This window comes from Galleria mellonella, unplaced genomic scaffold (genome assembly GCF_026898425.1).
Source record: "Galleria mellonella isolate WM207_F2 unplaced genomic scaffold, CSIRO_AGI_GalMel_v1 utg625, whole genome shotgun sequence".
Lineage (NCBI taxonomy): Eukaryota > Metazoa > Arthropoda > Insecta > Lepidoptera > Pyralidae > Galleria > Galleria mellonella.
Window position 1 is genome coordinate 581,180 of NW_026442129.1, and position 17,345 is coordinate 598,524.

A 17,345-nucleotide genomic window follows, 5' to 3' on the forward strand; every position below is an offset into this window, starting at 1 on the left:
AAATACATATCCTAGTTTATATTCAATACCGCAGTAATAATTAACCGTTTTACAAAAAAAAAAAAAATATATCTACCTTTTCTATATCAATATAAACCGCGTAAATATAATTAGTCACATTCATCGCTAAAACCGCATTGTTCTTTATATGCCTACATACCAATCGCAATATTTCTTTAATACCGCTACATACCTGTCGATTTTATTTTCGAGTACTGGTAAGCCGCATCTGTGTACCCACATACTTTTTTATTTCATTTGTCGGTAGTTCATTTTTTATTTCGTTTAATTCATCAAATATCAAATCAAATATTCATCAAATTTTATATCTAACGCTAATTGTCATCTCTAAAAATGAATGCAAAAATTTCTATATTAAACGCTAAAATTAATTGTATTTTCCAACGTATAAATAGACTGCATGATTCGGCAAAAAAGGTAAACGTTTCTAGTCCTGAGCTTCGTTCTACGGAGGCGTTCATGGCGGACACAGAAACATTGTCTGTGATTCGTGATGAATTTATTGCTAATATAGATACGATAAATCAATATAAAATTGATGAGGATCCTACGTATGTACCTAATTATTCTCAACTTACCGCATTTGAAGATATTTATACGCGAATTCAAAGAGTTCGTTCTCAATTGATGCAATCGCAGTCGCAGGGCTCTCGGATGAAGGTCCAGGAGGGAAGGTCAGGGATACCCCTCCCCCCTATTGAGCTTAAATCGTTTAATAGCCAGGTTGAGCTTTGGCCAAGCTTCTACGAGTGTTTCAAGATTAATGTACATGATAATGAAGGTCTATCTGATTCACAGAAATTACATTATCTGTTGGGTAAATTGTCAGGTCCTGCTTTAAAACTGACGGCCGGTATTGTACCAGCCGGAGAGAACTACGCTAGTATTTGGCAAAGTTTAGTTAATAAGTACCAAGACAAACGAGCATTAGGATCTCATTACATGTCTATTTTAATGAATATAAAACCTGCTATTAATAATGCTGCTTCGCTTGACACGTTTATTGAATCGTTTAGCGCCGCGGTGTCGGCCTTAGAACAGCTAAAAATTACCGATCTTAAAGATTTCATGCTATTAACTATTGCTTTACGAAAAATAGACTCAGTAACCGCACAGGCATTTGAAATGGCAATTAGAGATAAGGAAATCCCTTCTTATTCGGAATTTGTCGAATTTATTAAAGGTCAAGTAAAGATATTAGATCGTACTAGTAACCGCCCTACGGTTATACCTACCGTAGCCAGCCCGCGTCATAACAATACAGTCCACTACTCTAAAACTTTGCTATCACGTGATAATATCGAATCTTGTTCAATGTGCAACAATGGTGATCATTTGCAATTATACCAATGTACAACCTTCAAATCGCTTCCGGTCGAACAACGTTTTGAGTTTATCAAAAATAAACGTGCATGTATAAATTGTTTGAGTATGTCACATACTGTGTCGCGTTGTAATTCTTCGCATTACTGTAAAATGTGTAACAAACAACATCATACACTATTACATAAAACTAGTCTGAGCAATAAATTAAATAATCGAAAACAACCCTTTACGCCGCCGTCCTGCTCGCACGCATTACTTGCAGCGCCGTCGGTTAGCACAGCTGAGGTTCCCGCTCATACTTTGTGTAATTGCCCCGCGCACCCGCCGCTAGCGGTAACCCCGCCAATCGCGCAGCTCCCGCCGCCGACTCAGCTGACTCCGTGCGTTAATAACCAAGTTTCATTGTGTGCCCGCGCGCATGTTATTAATAACAACAATACAATATTGCTTAGCACGGCACAGATAAACGTTTTAAATGATTGTAAACAGAAGTTAAATGTTAGATGTCTTATTGATAACGCGTCACAAAACCATATCGTGACAACCGCTTGTTGTAAACGCCTTAATTTAAAACCAATTCCACTTAATGTACATACATCTATTAAAGGTATAGGATCCGCATCGCAGACCGTTCGCGGTTGGGTTCCGCTGTGTGTTTCTTCTAAAAATAACTTGTATAATTACACTATTGATGCGCTTGTCGTCGACGTCATAACGGAGAATATGCCTTCCGTCATGATCGATGCAACGATTATTAGTAGTTTATTAAATATACCGCTTGCTGATCCACTATGGCATACGCCTGGACAGATTGAACTCGTACTTGGGGCTCAATTGTTCCCATATTTATTATTAGGTGGTAAAATTATTGCACCTCCCGCACCGGCCGCTATTGAAACCGTATTCGGATATATTCTTATAGGGGAAGTCGCCTCAACCGCTGACTCCGATACGGCACCCGCCTCTTCAACATTTCTCATATGTTCGGAACAGGAAACACAAAATGATAATTTAGATAAAACATTATGTAAATTTTGGGAACTGGAAGAAGTTCCTTCAAAAAGGTTTATGAGTCCGGAGGAGACTGAATGCGAGCAAATATACTGTGACACAATTTCACGTGATTCTACGGGTAAATATTGTACCTCACTGCCATTTTCTAAGGATCCCTCCATATTGGGTGATTCCCGTTCTGTAGCTACTCGTCGCTTACTCTCTTTAGAACGTAAATTGAAAGATCCTGTTCTTCGTGCTAGTTACAATGAGATCATACAAGAATATCTTATCAACGATTACCTATCGGAAGTTCTGCCCACTAGTAACGAATATGGTAAAGGGTATTACATACCTCATCACCCCGTCATTAGGAATGATAAAGAGACGACAAAATTACGCATAGTCCTTGACGCAAGCGCCAAGTGTCATAATGACATATCTCTAAATGATATATTACATACGGGACCCAACTTACAAGCCGATATATTAATTCTTTTATTGAACTTTCGCTTATTTCCTATTGCACTAACCGCCGACATAAAACAAATGTATCTAAGAATCGAAGTTCGTAAGGAACATAGAAAATATCAAAAGATATTGTACCGTTTTAATTCTACAGAGCCTATTCGTGAGTTTCAGTTTAATCGTGTCGCGTTCGGGCTGCGATGCAGTCCATACCTAGCCATGCGTACTGTTAGGCAGTTGGCAGAAGATGAGAGGACCGGGTACCCGCGTGCAGCTGATGTAGCGACTAATGAACTGTATATGGACGATTTGGCTACCTCCGTCTCGACATTTAAGGAAGGAGTGGTTTTGTCACGCGAACTCATTGCATTATTTAAGGAGGGCGGCTTTCATTTGACTAAATGGGCGAGTAACTCTGTGGATCTTTTATCTGCTGTTCCTGAATCTAACCGAACCGCTATTAATTTTTCGAATAATGATAGTATAAAAATACTCGGATTGAAATGGCTTCCCTCTGAGGATGTGTTTACTTTTTCAACATGCTCTATAGACGAGAAATGTACTAAACGTACTATCCTCTCGGCTATTGCCCGTCTATGGGATGTTTTAGGATTCGCTGCACCAGTAATTCTTTTTGCTAAACTTTTAATACAAGAATTGTGGATCCAACACATTGGTTGGGATGATGCTCCACCAATGGATATACAAACAAATTTTCATAATTTTATACAACAATTAAAACATCTCTCTTCGTTGAAGATACCTAGACACGTTAATGTGGAAGTTGGTTGTACTACCAACATAGTTGCATTTTCCGATGCCAGCATGAAGGCGTATGGATGCGTAGTGTACCTACACGTCACGGATCCGATAGGTAAAGTGCATGTCGCTTTAGTATGTGCAAAATCTAAAGTCGCACCTACAAAAACGGTAACTCTTGCTAGACTGGAATTATGTGCTGCTGTTTTAATGTCAAAACTTGTAAAGCTGGTCTTAGACACGTATAATTCCCGCATTAATATTAATAAAATCTTTGCATTTTCCGATTCACAAATCGCCCTTTCATGGATCCATTCTTCACCACATAGGTGGAACGTTTTTGTAAGTAACCGCGTAGCAAAGTGTCAAGAAAATCTTGCCTCTTCGCATTTTTATTACGTAAACACGACAGATAATCCTAGTGACTGTCTGTCTAGAGGTTTATTACCTGACCAGTTGATATCGCATCCTTTATGGTGGCACGGTCCCGTCTGGTTACAGCGCCCTCTGGCCGAATGGCCAATATCTCCATTTAAACCAGTGAATTGTGAGCAGTTACCTGAAATAAAAAGTAATACCCTTACCTGTACTACCTCCGCCCCCGCCTCTATATTACACCAGCTTGCGCTGAAGTTCTCCTCCTGGAATAAAATATTACGCATTATTTCATATATACTTAAATTTACAAAATTAATACCGTGTAGTACTCGCATCATGTCTTCACATTTAAACGTCGCAGAAATGCATCTTATTCGCGGAGTTCAACAATTATATTTTCAATCGCTTTTTCAAGATATACATAAAAATAACTTACCTTCATCACAATTTCGTAAACTTGACCCCTTTATCGATGAAAGTGGAGTTATTAGAGTAGGAGGAAGATTATCTAATAGTAACTTACCTTTCGAAGCTCAGCATCCCGCATTACTGCCTAAACATGATCATATTACTCACCTGCTTATAGACAATTATCACCGTATGTACTGTCATACTGGTGCTTCATTATTGACTTCATTACTACGACAAAAATATTGGATTATATCAGCCAGAAGTGTAATTAAACAAAGAGTCCACTCCTGTAACAAGTGTTTTAAAGCTTCTCCATCAAGCAAGGCGCCAAAAATGGCGGACTTGCCTCCGTACCGCGTGCGTGAAACGAAAGCCTTTGTGCACACCGGCGTGGATTACGCTGGACCTATAAAAATAACGTTACGCAGACACCGTGGTCAAAAGTCACAAAAGGCTTACATTTGCCTATTTATTTGCCTTGTAACAAAAGCCGTGCATATCGAGTTAGCCACAGACCTTTCATCTGATATATTCATTTCTGCCTTTAAACGCTTTATATCACGGCGTGGACCGGTCTCATGTCTTTATTCTGATAATGGAACAAATTTCGTTGGTGCAAAAGCTCAACTCCATGATCTTATGCTTAATAACCGTATTGAATGGCATATGATCCCGCCCCGCGCCCCTCACTTCGGGGGGGCTTGGGAATCAAATATTCGAAGTATAAAAACCCATTTATTCCGTACAATCGGTTCTCAATTACTCACGTACGAGGAAATGTTAACTGTTTTAACACAAATAGAGACAATTTTAAATTCAAGACCTCTCTGCGTACTAACGGAGGAACCGTATCCTGAACCGCTAACTCCTGCGCATTTCATTATGGCCTCCCCCCTTTTGCACTTACCCATTGAAAACGTATCCGAGGACATTCGAAGTCTTAGACAACGTAAGCAGCTACTTGATAAAATAGTTAGCAGCTATTGGAAAAGGTGGCGTTTGGAGTATCTTAATACTTTACAGGTACGACAGAAGTGGCTTGCTAATACTGAAAATATAAAACCCGGCACGGTTGTGTTAGTACATCAAGACGATGTACCTCCATTGCGTTGGCCTATGGGCATAATTATGGAAACTTATCCCGGGACAGACGGTAGGGTACGCGTCGCGTTAGTAAAAACATGTAGTGGCATATACAAACGTCCCGTAATAAAACTTTGCTCTTTACCATCTCAATAATTTAATTAAATCTTCTCAAATTCTTATTTAATATATTACTAGGTTGAAAATACTACGTATTCTCAAGGCTGGGTGCATGTTCGCGCGTTTCTTTAATTTTATATATTTTTCGTAACAATTATAAATTTATTCTCATTATATATGCTAGTTCAATAATAATAATCGATACCTAGTGCTAAATTCATTTCCCTTGATCCTATCCTCTCCAATCACCGTCATCGTCTTTACCTCCGAGTTATAACAACCAATGAGGACGCTGGAAGATTATAAGAAACTTCAGAGCTGTCTTCAATCCTAACCGTCAATGTGACCTCCGCAATCAACGAGTAATTACGTGTTTAAGAAAATATTAATAAAATTGTTGTGCTGCAAACTGTAACATTTAAAGCGTTGCCGCTTACATAATTTTGAAGTGCTGTGTTATAGACAATATTTTAGTGTGTGTACATTGGTGACAAAGTGACGGAAGAAATCAAGGCGCCTGCACAGGACATCATATGATAGCCCACGACAAGACGGTGAGTCCTCAAATCCTTTTCGTTATCCCTGCCACACCTAGATTTCTCCTATAAAACCCACCAGTATGTTTATATTATATGAATTTATCAAGTATTGCTTTATATTTCCTCTATTCAATAATGCACCGCCTACTTATTTCTCGGTTCGCCCAATGGTCGACTGGTAGAGAACACCGTCCGGTGTTAAGTCCGCCAAATGTACATAGACCTGCATCCCATAGATATATACCTTCTTAATTTGAATACGACGTAGCCAGTAGACAAAGTATCAACATCATATCAGCCTGCTAAATATAGGCTTCCAACATAAACTGCCTTAAGGAACGGTCCCGAGCCACCTTCATTCACTACCTGCGATGCATTTGAGGTCGTTGTTCCATCTAGTCGCGGGTCCTCCTATACTGTATTTGCATGTACGGGGTCTCCGTTCAAAAACCTTTCTTCTCCATCAATTGTAGGTTCTTGGAGCTATGTGACCGATCCATTGCCATGATTATCCTTCTGCCTATGTCAAGTTAGTATCATCGTCTCCATATCAGTCTTAAATTGTACAACCCGCCACAAACTAAAGTTTCATCCCAATCATCTGGACGAGTGGTGGTCTTCCACCATGCATTTTTCAAGGCACTTTCTTCCACGCACAACCATTCTTTGGAATCAACTTCCAGCAGCAGTATTTCCGAACCGATACGACAACATAACCTTCAAGAAAAGAGTATATTCCTTTTTAAAAGGCCGGCAGCGCACCTGCAATGCCGTTGGTGTTGTGGGTGATCATGGGCGGCGGTAGTCACTTACCATCAGGTGAGCCGCATGCTCGTTTGCCCCCGGCGTTGTAAAAAAAAATATAAAGCATTCTAGCAAATGAGATGTTTACAAAATATACTAAGCTTGGGTACAGTGTGTAGTTATCCACGTGGATAAAACCGTGGGATGAACTAGTCCATTAACAAACCTGTAAAATATTAGTTCGTTGTCTCATCACAAGTTACAAAAGTTAAAGTTTTGAGACTTTGTACAAAAGTCGATTGCTTGTGTACCTCTTTTTTTTTTGACTACCGCCGCCCATGATCACCCACAACACCAGCCAGCATTGCAGGTGTGCTGCCGGCCTTTTAAAAAGGAATATATTTTTTTTCTTGAAGGTTATGTTGTCGTATCGGTTCGGAAATACTGCTGCTGGAAGTTGATTCCAAAGAATGGTTGTGCGTGGAAGAAAGTGCCTTGAAAAACGCACGGTGGAGGACCGCCACTCGTCCAGAAACTGGAAATTAGAAGTCAGTACAGGAACAAATCACTTGATAAAATCTCATAATATTTACAAACGTCCTCATGCTGTCTAAATTCATTGGCGATCGTTTCGATTTTTGGCCAAACATTGGCCAATTCGGCAGGACTGACACTGTGTGCTGTAGCCAGGTGCCAGTATACGCAGGCGATTAAAAAGCATGGCTTCTGCGGGCTCAACCTCCTATCATGGAATAGGGTCAGGTGTAGATACTTTTTCGCTACCAGATATGAAAAATATATATCCTCTAAATTAACTAGAGGTACAGTAAAAGCTGCTTTGAGTATCTTGCTTATATATTCACCTGGAAAAAAAAAAAACATTTACCAGAGGGAGACTTTGTACAAAAGTCGTTTGCTTGGGTACCTCTGTCTCATTCGTGTTTCAACCGTAAAATAGTTGTATTTGCATGGCTGTGTTACTGTTTGAAGGGTGGGATATGGCGTGAATTTACAGGGTACAGAGGAATAACATCTGAGACCTTAGGAATGGCAATGTATGGAAGGTAAAAAAAACATTATTATAGTCATAGACTACAATGACGGTTTTTTAATTCATGATAATGGAATGGTAACCCCGCCTATGCTAATGGTACACGTTACCCTTAGATAGGATTATATTATCTGTGTCCTTAGCATAGGCGGGGCACCAGTAATAGATAGGTGAGGATGAAAAGGCAGGTCAGTTAGCCCATCGTGATGAAGACTTTAGAGAGTATATTGATAGTAATAGAACGGGTAGTCTGTTAACAATCTCCCCCTCCCCCTAAGCACCTTCGTGCTTGTTAGTTATGCTTAGGGATTGTTAGTAATGGAGACTGAGAATCCCATTGCTAGCATTATGTCGACGTCCTCGCGGTTCTCCCTGGAAACTATCATGGTTAATTCCTGATGAATTCATCATGATAGACTAAATGGCCTGTTTTAATTCTTATCTGTCATTCATATTCCTTCACTGGTGCTCCGCCAGTGTATCCCGTTAGCGCGGGCGGGGTTACCATTACGACACCCACGGGAAAGGAAGGGGTGGCTTATTCTACGCCGGGACCACACGGCAAATTTTTTTTAATGAGTGAAAATGGAATGGTATCCCCGCCCGCGCTCTCGGTATACACCGACGAGGCACCAGTGGAAGATGATAGGTGAGAATGAATGCAGGTCAGTTGGCCCACCATGATGATTTCGACAAGAATAAAACATGATGGTTTCCGGGGGGAACCGCGTGGAGGTCGACCTGAGAGGGTATATTGCTAGCAATGGGTGGCCCCACCATTTAGACACCATTACTAAAAATCCTTTCCCCCCCCCCCCCCCACGGCCAATTATAATAATATATAAAACATACCACTTATAAAATATGCAGTACCCGAGAGATATGCTGAGACAGCATCGTCCGGGTATAGCCAGCGTGGCAAATACCATTTATTGTACTCATCACGATGCAGATATGTATTATTGATTCTATACCCTGCAAAAATAATGGCGAATATATAATCTACACTAATATTATAAAGAGGAAAGATTTGTATTTCTGTGTGTATGTTTGTAATGAATAAACTCAAAAACTGCTTTGCCCATTTCAAAAATTCTTTCACTATTAGAAAGCCACATTCACCCAGAGTAACATAGGCTATATTTATTGCTAGAAAAGATTAGGGGTCCTCAGTAAACTTCAGTAACGTAACTCAAGGTGTAAAAAAATGCTATAAAATATCTTTCATCGCGTGCGCTGCGGAAACTATTAGCAAAAATATGAATTTTTTTTAACCCCTGTGTTGTCGCATATTTCTGTAAAATAAAGTTTCTTTCTTTCTTCTTTCTTTCTTTCTTTCTTTCTTTCTTTCTTCAATAGAACAAAATTATGTTGTACAATATTGAAGAAAATATCAATAACTACAAACAACTTTGCGATACTATATGTCCAACTATTATCGTTATGTCACAATAATCACTGTTTAAAATGTTGTAAAAATGTCCACACGTGCGAAGCCGGGACGGGCCGCTAGTAGCACGAGTAGTATAAAAACAAAGAATATCAATCTGACTTTTTTTTATACAACTTAGAATGGCAAACAAGCTGACGGCCCACCTGATGGAAAGTGGTAACCGTCGCCTATAGACATGAGCAGTAACGTGGAAATAACAGAGTATACTGTTTCACCCATGATACCCCCCATGCGTTGCCATTCCTGAGGACTCAGATGTTATTCCTCTGTATCCAGTAAATTCACGCCATATCCCACCCTTCAAACCGAAACACAGCCATGCAAACAACTGCTTCACGGTTAAAACACGAATGGGACAGAGGTACCCAAGCAAACGACTTTCGTACAAAGTCTCCCTCTGGTGAACTTAAGTCGTAACTTAATTCCTAATTCTTATTTCATGAGTGCAGTACAAAATTGTTATTGACTTAAGATTGGTTTTATATTAATATTAAATTTAAAACTAGGCATGCTGGATTAATGAAAGATAACTCACCTAAGAGCTGAGCATCTTTATTGTCCTTAACCACCTGCTTCAACATCCAAGGGTTGACGAATACGTCATCATCAGTCTTCAAAAGGAACTCCACCTGCGGACACCGGTCCAAGGTCCACTGCAGCATGAGAGCTGTCTTCAGCGACAGATTATGGTAGTGCTCTTGAAAGTCGAAGATCACCAGATCTCCGTACTGTTTGGCTTCCACGTAATTGTCTACCTGAAGATTTTTTTTTTAATTTCAAGATAGATTGACAGATGAAAGTTTAAGCTAAACCCAACCTATTCAGGATTTTTTTTATACAACTTAGAATGCCAAACAAGCTGACGGCCCACCTGATGGAAAGTGGTAACCGTCGCCTATAGACATGAGCAGTACCGTAGACATAACAGAGTATACTGTTTCGCCCATGATACCCCCCATGCATTGCCATTCCTGAGGACTCAGGTGTTATTCCTCTGTACCCAGTAAATTCACGCCATATCCCACCCTTCAAACTGAAATACAGCCATGCAAACACAACTGCTTGCATGATTTAAGCGTACATAAGGACAGACAGACAGCGAGACGACTTTGTTTTATACTATGTACGTATTGATAGTAAAAAAAAAAGTAAACAAGTATTTATTTTCAAAATCATCAAATCTCAAAATCATTAAGAACTCACTAACTGCTCGTCAACTGTAGGTCCGTCGAGGCCCATAACGAAGTATGTCGGCTGGTATTTAGCCCACGTGCTCCTGATGACGCTCCTCTGCTCGAAGCGGGCGGGTGGGCTGGTCACAAGGACGAGAATAGGCACCTCCTCCACACCATCGCAAGGAGTCGATGAAGGCTCTATCAGCAGTTGTCTGAAAATAATACTATTATGGTAATTAAATTTACCTACCACAATTTTATCCGCGTGATCCCGGCATAGAATAAGCAACAGCTTCCTTTTCCGTAGGTGTTGTAATTGGCGACTAAGGGAGGGCAGCAGGGATGGGCAGCAGCGTCACTCTTAAAACATCTCCAAAGCCTAAGTGCAGTTGCCAATTTGCCTACCAAGCATGGCGACTATTGACAAAACTCCCCAAAGGGGAAGCTTATGTTCAGCAGTGGACAGTTAAAGGATGATAGAAGTGTATTCTGTATTAGCATATGTGATAATCTTCTTTGATGTATGTTTATAGGCGACGGTTACCACTTTCCATCAGGTGGGCCGTCAGCTTGTCCCCCATTCCAAAGTGTATAAACAATTACAATTTGCAATTAATAAACTACCAAGTGTCTAATCTTTATTACAATAATAAAAATGTGAAAGCTTGTTTGTGTGCCTCTTGGTGCCTTAACGGCCCGTCCCGATTGTTTGGAGGAGGGGGGGAGGGGATTGTTAGTAACGCGTACTAGTCCCCATTGCTAGTAAAATACTCTGTCAGGTCGACATCCACGTAGTCCCCTTTGGAAACCATCGCGCTGAACCCCACATGTATTCTTCACGGTGGGCTAACTGACCTGCCTTTTCATTCCCACTTATTATCCCTCACTGGTACCGAGCCAGCGTATACTGATAGCGCAGGCGGGGTTACCATTCTATTATCACTCATATAAAATTTCTTTTTTAAAAATTTCTTTTTTCTTTTTGTTGTTTTAATTTTTTATTTTCTTGATAATGGTAATAAAGGTCATCTATCTATCTAAAAAAAACCGGTTGGTTGAGCCGTTATAGGAAGTATGCCCATTTTAAATAACAAAATTGCGTACCTAGTTTTTTTTAATGGGTGATAATGGACTGGTAACCCCACCCGCGCTATCGGTATACACCGGCGGGGCACCAGTGAAGGATGATAGGTGAGAATGAAGCAGGTCAGTTAGCCCAACGTGACGAATTCAACAAGAATTGTTCACGATGGTTTCCAGGGGGAACCGCGTGGAGGTCGACCTAATAGGGCATATTGCTAACAATGGAGCTGTCAAGCTCCATTTTTTTTTATACGACTTAGAATGGCAAACAAGCTGACGGCCCACCTGATGGAAAGTGGTAACCGTCGCCTATAGACATGAGCAGTACCATGGACGTAACAGAGTATACTGTTTCGCCCATGATACCCCCTATGCGTTGCCATTCCTGAGGACCCAGATGTTATTCCTCTGTACCCAGTAAATTCACGCCATATATACGCTATATATATATATATATACGCTAATGGGACAGAGATACCCAAGGAATCGACTTTTGTACAAAGTCTCCCTCTGGTATAATCTCCGCCTCCACCTCCATTGCTAACAATCCTTCCCCCCCCTCCTCAATTGTATATAGTTATTGAAAGATATCACTAATGTACCATAGATACATTGAAAAGAAGATTGTACCAACTACGGCAATTGCTTTTATACTAGAACTTGGCATGAATACTAAGGATCATCCAGAGAATGAATTCGAAACGAATCAACTGCTCATTGAACTCAATTCCAATAACTTCCGCAAATTAGGGAGGAAAGGGATTGTTAGTAATGGAGACTGGGAATCCCATTGCTGGCAATATACCCAACCAGGTCGACCTCCTCGCGGTTCTCCCTGGAAACTATCATGGTTAATTCCTGATGAATTCATCATGATGGGCTAACTGGCCTGTTTTCATTCTCATCTATCACCCTTCACTGGTGCTCCGCCAGCGTATGCCATTAGCGCAGGCGGGGTTACCATATCATTTTCACCCATCAAAAAAAAAAATCCCGCAAATTTTCCACAGCCTCCTCGTAATTTACTTTTTTACAAAGGAGGCATGCGGTCACTCCCCGACGTCGTCACCCAAAGCACATGCTTTTAGACCCCGATATTGAATAATATTACCCCTTATATTTCTCTTTCTATATTTCAATATGGTATCGACTTACGACGGAACCAAGAAGGATAAAAGGTGAAGATGAAGCCAGATCACTTGGGCGACCGTGATGAATTCACCAAAAAAATATGGCAATGATTTTCAAGGGAACACCTATGTAGGTTTTTACCAGAGGAAGACTTTGTACAAAAGTCGATTGCTTGGGTACCTCTGTCTCATTCGTTTTTCAACCGTGAAGCGGTTGTGTTTGCATGGCTGTGTTTCGGTTTGAAGGGTGGGATATGGCGTGAATTTACTGGGTACAGAGGAATAACACCTGAGTCCTCAGGAATGGCAACGCATGGGGGCCATCATGGGCGAAACAGTATACTCTGTTATGTCCACGGTACTGCTCATGTCTATAGGCGACGGTTACCACTTTCCATCAGGTGGGTCCTCAGCTTGTTTGCCATTCTAAGTCGTATAAAACATGTAGGTGTCAGCAGAGTGTAATACCATAAATTAACTATCATAAGCAGTCGTTATGATATTTGGTATACACATACTGTATGGAATCGAGATTGTATGGAAGACATAGATGACTTTTTATTTTGATCAACGACCACATCTCGATCAAACACATAAAGGCGAGAGTAAAAGCTTTCCAGATGGCGCTGCCGTCACGAAAACAATTTAGTACTTGTTAATTTATTAAAAAAAAAATAATATAAAAACCAAAGTGATGCTTCGCAACAAGTGATAACAATCATGATAAATCTGTAATCTCACTCACGTCTTATCGATGTAATACTTTAGACTCCTGTTCCTTCTAAGGTGCTCCAGGTTTTGGTCTGGTGGTGATGGGAGCAACAACGCTCTGCTACCAATCTGAGCCAGCCACCGGCACACACTCAACATTGAAACTATGAATATAATAAAAAAAGTGATCACACTTCTTCGGCGACCTGGAATAATTTATTATGTTATAAAAACATAGTTTTTAGTTAGTTAAATTAGTTTAGATTACTAGATGTACACCGCGGCTCCGTACGCGGTAAATCAGTACATACTCGTACCATATTACCAGAGGGAGACTTTGTACAAAAGTCGTTTGCTTGGGCACCTCTGTCCCATTCGTTTTTCAACCGTAAAGCAGTTGTGTTTGCATAACTGTGTTTCGGTTTGAACTATTGAATTTACAGGGTACAGAGGAATAACACCTGAGTCCTCAGATATGGCAACGCATGGGCGGGGTATCAAGGTCGAAACAGTATACTCTGTTATGTCCATGGTACTGCTCATGTCTATAGGCGACGGTTATCGCTTTAAATCAGGTGGGCCGTCAGCTTGATTGCCATTCTAAGTTGTATAAATAAAAAATAAAAAAAATTACAACATACATTGATATACATAAAAAGCGAGATAACATAAATTATTTTAAAAAAAAATACATAAAGTTAAATACAATTTTTCATTTGTGCGTGTGCCATAACAATACAATATGGCCACAACTCAGTTTACTGCTTCGCCTTCAAAAGAGCAAAGCACTGATATTCTGTTGCGGCCAAAGGGAATAGGGTAAGAATAAAACAATACTACCAGATTATCCGTACAGTAAATAGACAGATACACCTACAGTAAACAGACGGATATGACAGTCTATCTAGCAGACAAATGTAACATAGAGGTAACTTGCTGGAATGTCTAACTTTTGCCTCTCAATTAAGAATTTTTGTAAATTAATTTTGAAACTGGACTTATACAAAAAAAAATACAGTTGAAATACTTCTTCTAATAAACAATATATAAATACCTACATATTAAGGACCCTTATCCAAAATGGGGTGGTTTTTTTTTGATGGGTGAAAATGGTATGGTTACCCTGCCTGCGCTAACGGGATACGCTGGCGGAGCACCAGTGAAAGGTGATAGATGAGAATGAAAACAGGCCAGTTAGCCCATCATGATGAATTCATCAGGAATTAACCATGATAGTTTCCAGGGGGAACCGCGAGGAGGTCGACCTGGTTGGGTATATTGCTAGCAATAGGATTCTCAGTCTCCATTACTAACAATCCCTTTCCCCCCAAAATGAGGTGGTTAGAGAAGAACAAACTATTATTATAGCATTGTAGAAATAAATTGGAATGTGTTATAAAGTAAAATAACTACTTTTGACACAATTTAAACACGGTTTATTCAACTAAATTTTAAAAAAAGGACTTTTCAATTCGGTTGTATTTGTTTTTATGTTTGTCACCTCATAACTCCGTCAGTTGTGAACCGATTTGGAACATTCTTTTTTTATCTGAAAGGATATATTCACAGATGGGTCCTATAGAAATATTACGAGAATAAGTCTAGTAGTTTAATTTTTAAATTATAATATCTAATTTTGTCACAATTTAAGTCGATTTTTTTTATGGAAATCATTCTTTTATATTATTTGCGAGTAGGCATATAGACTACTTACCAAATATATACAACGTTTTGATCTTCCGTCTCATAATTTTGCAAATTAACACTGAACTAAACGCGCGACGTTTAGTAAACACTTGTAGTTGGACAGGCATCAGAATGGCCGGCGTGGATATAAGGTTTAGTCAAATATACCAACGTACGACCATGAAACAAGCTGATAAATTGTGGTGATGATAAAAAAAAAACACGAAAGATTAGATTAGGACTCCCCTAAATAATGAATGTGCTAAAATAATTATTTGTCTTATGTACTTTATGGGATCCATTACTAGCAATAAACCGCGACTCCGCACGCATGAATTGCTATGAAAACGTGCAGTTTTCATCTGCAAAAACTACTATACTAAACTGTCTACCCCTATTAACAAATTACTAAATTAACAAAACCAGAGGGAGACTTTGTACAAAAGTCGATTGCTTGGGTACCTCTGTCCTATTCGTGTTTCAACCGTGAAGCAGTTGTGTTTGCATGGCTGTATTTCGGTTTGAAGGGTGGGATATGGCGTGAATTTACAGGGTACAGAGGAATAACACCTGAGTCCTCAGGAATGGCAACGCATGCGGGGTATCATGGGCGAAACAGTATACTCAGTTATGTCCATGGTACTGCTCATGTCTATAGACGACGGTTACCACTTTCCATCAGGTGGGCCGTCAGCTTGTTTGCCATTCTAAGTAGTATAAAAAAATGTATACAAGCGTATTTTTGTGGGGGAAAGGGATATTTAGTAATGGTGTCTAATAGTTCCAGTCCTAGTAATATACCCTATCAGGTCGACCCCACGCGGTTTCCACTGGAAACTATCGTGACAAATTTATCGTTGAATTCGTCACGATGGCCTAACTGACCTGCCTTTTCATTGTCACCTATCACCTCTCACTAGTGCCCCGCCAGTGTATACCGATAGCACAAGCGGGGTTATCATGTAATTTTCACCCATAAAAAAATACCTGTTTTCATCCTCACCTATCATCTCTCACTGGTGCCCCGCCAAGGTATAGCGACAGCGCAGGCGGAGTTACTGTTACGTTTTCACTCATTAAAAAAAAGTCTTTATTAGTCTTTTTGCAATTTTATGGAAAAAACAAACTTATGCCGATGTATAACAGAAATAAAATAATAACATATCCAAGTACCTACATAATTCTGACAGCGTCTTTCTGTTTACCATAGAAAAGTCTATATTTTTCGTAGAAGTAATACTATACAATCTTTACCATAGAAAATAAAATTCTTAATCTATGATAAAAATATAAAGCATATGGCAAAGATTGGCATAGGCGACGGTTACCACTTTCCATCAGGTGGGCCGTCAGCTTGTTTGCCATTCTAAGTTGTATAAAAAAAAAATGGACAAGCAAAATTTCTATACCTAAATTACTAGTTTAGCCTGTATATATATTTATATATATATATATTTGTATATACATCGTCTAGTTACTATTAAAATAGTAAGTTAGTATAAAATGAAAATTACTAGACCTTAAGATATAGCGTGTCGTCACGGTGGGCTAATTGGCCTGCTACCTGTAAAAATACCTGTGTTAAAATACCTGTTTTCATCCTCACCTATCATCCCTCACTGGTGCCCCGTCGGTGTATACCGATAGCGCGGGTGGGGTTACCATACCATTATCATCCATTAAAATACTACCATTGCCAATCCGCTACCCAAGCGTGGCAAGTACTGGCAAAACCCCTTATGGGGAATGCTTATGTTCATTAGTAAATAGTAAACGGCCGATATATTAAGATATAGCAAACTAGAAACAAAGTGACAGTCTAAAGAATGCTTCAAGCAGTCGTTTTACTGCTAGAGTTCCATTACCCGAGCTCTAGCCATCCCGAATTGAGTTGTAACCACTGGTTCAACGTTGGTATGTCACCTTACACTGTGATTCTCTAGAGATCAGTAACATTTGTGTTTTTTTTTATACAACTTAGAATGGCAAACAAGCTGACGGCCCACCTGATGAAAAGTAGTAACCGTCGCCTATAAACATGACCAGTACCATGGACATAACAGGGCATACTGTTTCGCCCATGATACCCCCATGCGTTGCCATTCCTGAAGACTCAGGTGTTATTCCTCTGTTCTCTGTAAATTTACTGCCATATCCCACCCTTCAAACCGGAACACAGCCATGCAAACACAATTGCTTCACGGTTGAAACACG

General features: G+C 39.9%; 1 protein-coding gene across 3 annotated transcripts; it reads right to left on the bottom strand.

Moving 5' to 3' along the window:
• Positions 1-6,818: 6,818 nt before the first annotated feature.
• On the bottom strand, positions 6,819-15,296 carry LOC113511288 (beta-1,3-galactosyltransferase 5-like). Of its 3 annotated transcripts, none has more exons than XM_052899671.1 (6): positions 15,160-15,296; positions 13,480-13,651; positions 10,550-10,733; positions 9,882-10,101; positions 8,746-8,868; positions 6,819-7,705 (listed from the first exon to the last, which is right to left on the bottom strand). In XM_052899671.1, the coding sequence occupies exons 1-6, from the start codon at positions 15,257-15,259 to the stop codon at positions 7,392-7,394; spliced, it is 1,113 nt and encodes a 370-aa protein (XP_052755631.1). In that variant the 5' UTR covers positions 15,260-15,296; the 3' UTR covers positions 6,819-7,391. The 3 variants fall into 3 exon arrangements, with proteins under 3 accessions (XP_052755631.1, XP_052755632.1, XP_052755633.1); XM_052899672.1 differs by having other exon boundaries at positions 13,480-13,609; positions 15,160-15,264; XM_052899673.1 differs by lacking the exon at positions 8,746-8,868.
• Positions 15,297-17,345: the final 2,049 nt, after the last annotated feature.